This window comes from Aplysia californica, unplaced genomic scaffold, assembly GCF_000002075.1.
Source record: "Aplysia californica isolate F4 #8 unplaced genomic scaffold, AplCal3.0 scaffold00108, whole genome shotgun sequence".
NCBI classification, from domain to species: Eukaryota; Metazoa; Mollusca; class Gastropoda; order Aplysiida; family Aplysiidae; genus Aplysia; species Aplysia californica.
In genome coordinates, this window is record NW_004797378.1 from 346,184 (window position 1) to 348,989 (window position 2,806).

The 2,806-nt window shown below is 37.8% G+C and overlaps 1 protein-coding gene across 1 annotated transcript in view; it reads right to left on the reverse strand.

The window, feature by feature from the left end:
* LOC101856879 overlaps positions 1-2,806 on the reverse strand; it is a gene marked incomplete in the record, with an annotated part of 25,957 nt that overhangs the window by 14,720 nt on the left and 8,431 nt on the right. Inside the window, 1 exon segment of the mRNA XM_035969035.1 lies at positions 595-680. Coding sequence (XP_035824928.1) covers positions 595-680 — 86 coding nt within the window.

The following is a 2,806-nucleotide window of genomic DNA, read 5'->3' on the forward strand; positions in this document are numbered from 1 at the left end:
GGGGGAATTATTGATTTGTCACACTATTCTCTAAAGCAGCAAACAAGACCAGGAGAGACAAAATTAGAAACACAGTAATCAGAGAAATGGTGGGCACAACTGATGTCATGCATCACATCCAACACCAAAGAATCAAACGGTTCAGACATCTCCTACGATTACCAACACACGACCTAGCACAACGTGCCTACATAAAATTTTTTTTATGGCAACAAGGCTACAGGGCGATCAAGAAAGACCTGGATAAATAGAGACATGGAAACATTAACCACCCTCGGCATCCCCCTGACCCAAGCTCTCCAGCTGGAGAAAGAGAGACGTCTCTTTCTTCCCGTGACACCCAAAAGGGTATAAGTGGCGGATAAAAGTAAAGTTAAGTTGCACTATTCTCTTGCTCAAACCATTTTTTCCTTAAAAGCAGGAAGATGTATTTACATCTAAAATAGTAATTTTCAAAGTTGTGAAGCTAGGTAAGTGACTGACTTCACTCGATAATAAGTGTCAAGACTTTTTCACATTATTCTAAAAATCATGAAAAGTGCTGTTACACCACTCTGCCTTACGATGGAAGTACACAAAAGGACTTCTCCTTACCCAGGTCGGCACTCATTGCTGTTCTCTGCAAATTCTTTTGTCCAAAAGCAGGATGGATACCTGAATGGCGGGTCAACAGGCTCCACCTGAGAAAGGAACAGAAAGACAGTTTCAAATACGTTTTAAAAATGGAGGCATTTTCACAACCCCATCGACATAATAAAATTAATTTAGATATTTTAGGAGACAAGCTTTGTCCCTGCCTGTAAGGGCTATCCCCGGCGGAGCAGGATATCAGATCCCAGCAGAGAGACTGAGATACTCCATAAAAATTCTCCCCAACCGGGAATGGAACACATGTCCTTTGCGTGCAACACCACAGACATAAGCCACAACAACTGCCGTGTAATCACAAGCAGGAACATCTCAGCCTATACAATATATTCAAAATATGTGGTTTCCATCTTGTTAGAAATTACCAAAAGAATTTTCCAAAGATAACAAGATTAATGTAGAGGGCATTACATAACATAGACACAGAAGCAAAGTATAATCTCTCCCTCCCCCACACCCACTGCTCTCTCTCCCCCTCTCTCCCCCCAACCCACTTTCTCTCTCTCTCTCTCTCTCTCTCTCTCTCTCTCTCTCTCTTTCACACAAACACATCTTCTCCTTCCCACCCCCAAAAAAAGAAAGTTTTAAAAAGAGAATTTACAAATAACAAACAAACATGATACACAGAAGACACAAATTTTAAAATAGCAAATGTAAAATAAAAGAAAACATATATAATTATTGTTTCACTGTTCCTTGACAAAGCACTTTAAAATAATGCATCCTTGAAAACCATTCTACAATCTCCTCCAAGAAGACACCAGATAAATTGTTTAATTAATGTAATATACTAAGAGAAGAAAAGTAACAATGATTATGTGCTTTAAGTTGACTAGCCTAAAAAGGGACGATTTCATTTCCTAGGAAACATAGCAAATAGGTGCAAGTACCTTTTGGTGCCAAGTACCACACATTTTTAACACCATAGAACAGAGATGCTATTATTTGGAAAAGTCCAGAGAATATAAGCGAAGCAGGGGGATGAAATCATGCGCTTGTCAAAATGATTTAAGTGAGGAAAGTGGCATCTTTCCGCAGTTTTGAGAATTTTTATCAAATTTGTGTTTTTTGGCTGAACACCTTCCATGTCAATTAAAAAACATATTTCTGTGTGGATTGCACTAATAAACGTCAATTAATGGCATAAAAAGTGTAAATATTCTGTTTCCACAGACACTCAAGCTAAGGAAATAGCTTTGGCAGCCATTTTCTCGCTAATTTTATCTCTGAGACCCCCACCAATATCAATCGCAAATATCTCGATTTGTATTCAAGATAAAGAGAAATTTTTTTTATTGAAAGCAAGACAAACGAAAAAGCTTTAAGGTGAACAGAATAACTCCACATGCCCAAAAATTGACGAGCGCCTTATCACTTATGTCGTCTAGCAATTTCACTACCTTTACAAGTCAGCCAGCATTACATCAGAAAAGCTAAACAGCTATGGAAAAAAAAAATCCCGCACTTTTTGGACCCTACGGAAACGTGCGCACGGGCACTCAAAATTCACAGATCATACGGTCTCATGCGTCTCGAATCAATACTGTCTTATATTAAGTGCAATAAGACATGCAAAAAGAGATTAAAACAAATAAATGTGTCAGCAGGAATACATTACAAAATATAGACTATTTCAGAAATTTTTATTTCCAGATTTACGTGGAAAATGGGCATCTCTGTTATATGTTTTAATACAATCTATAGGATACAAGTCAAACAACATTCTTTGTTAAGAGCTGACGAATACGAAATTACGCTATGTTGTACAGTGTACATTATGTTCAAGCAAAAGTAAAACCATCCAGGGTCACAATGGCATCAAATGCCAAGCTCTGCTAATGAGACATCAAAATAATATACAAGGTACAATGAATACCAGTACATACCTGTTCAAACATCACCTAAATCATGTATCTTAACACCACGATACAGAAATAATGTTGAAATATGTGTTACAATGCCGCGCAATCAGGAGCTCGTCAAATTTTGGGCATGTGGAGCTGTTAGTAACATTGAAGAACTTATGAATTTGCCTTGTTTTTTGTTTTTTGTTTTTGTAAAGTGTTTTACGGCGCTCGCAACTGCATAAGGTCATATGAGCGCGCGGGACACACCTAATATTTTCAGTTGGTAGGAAATTTTGAATTTTGCCCTGGTG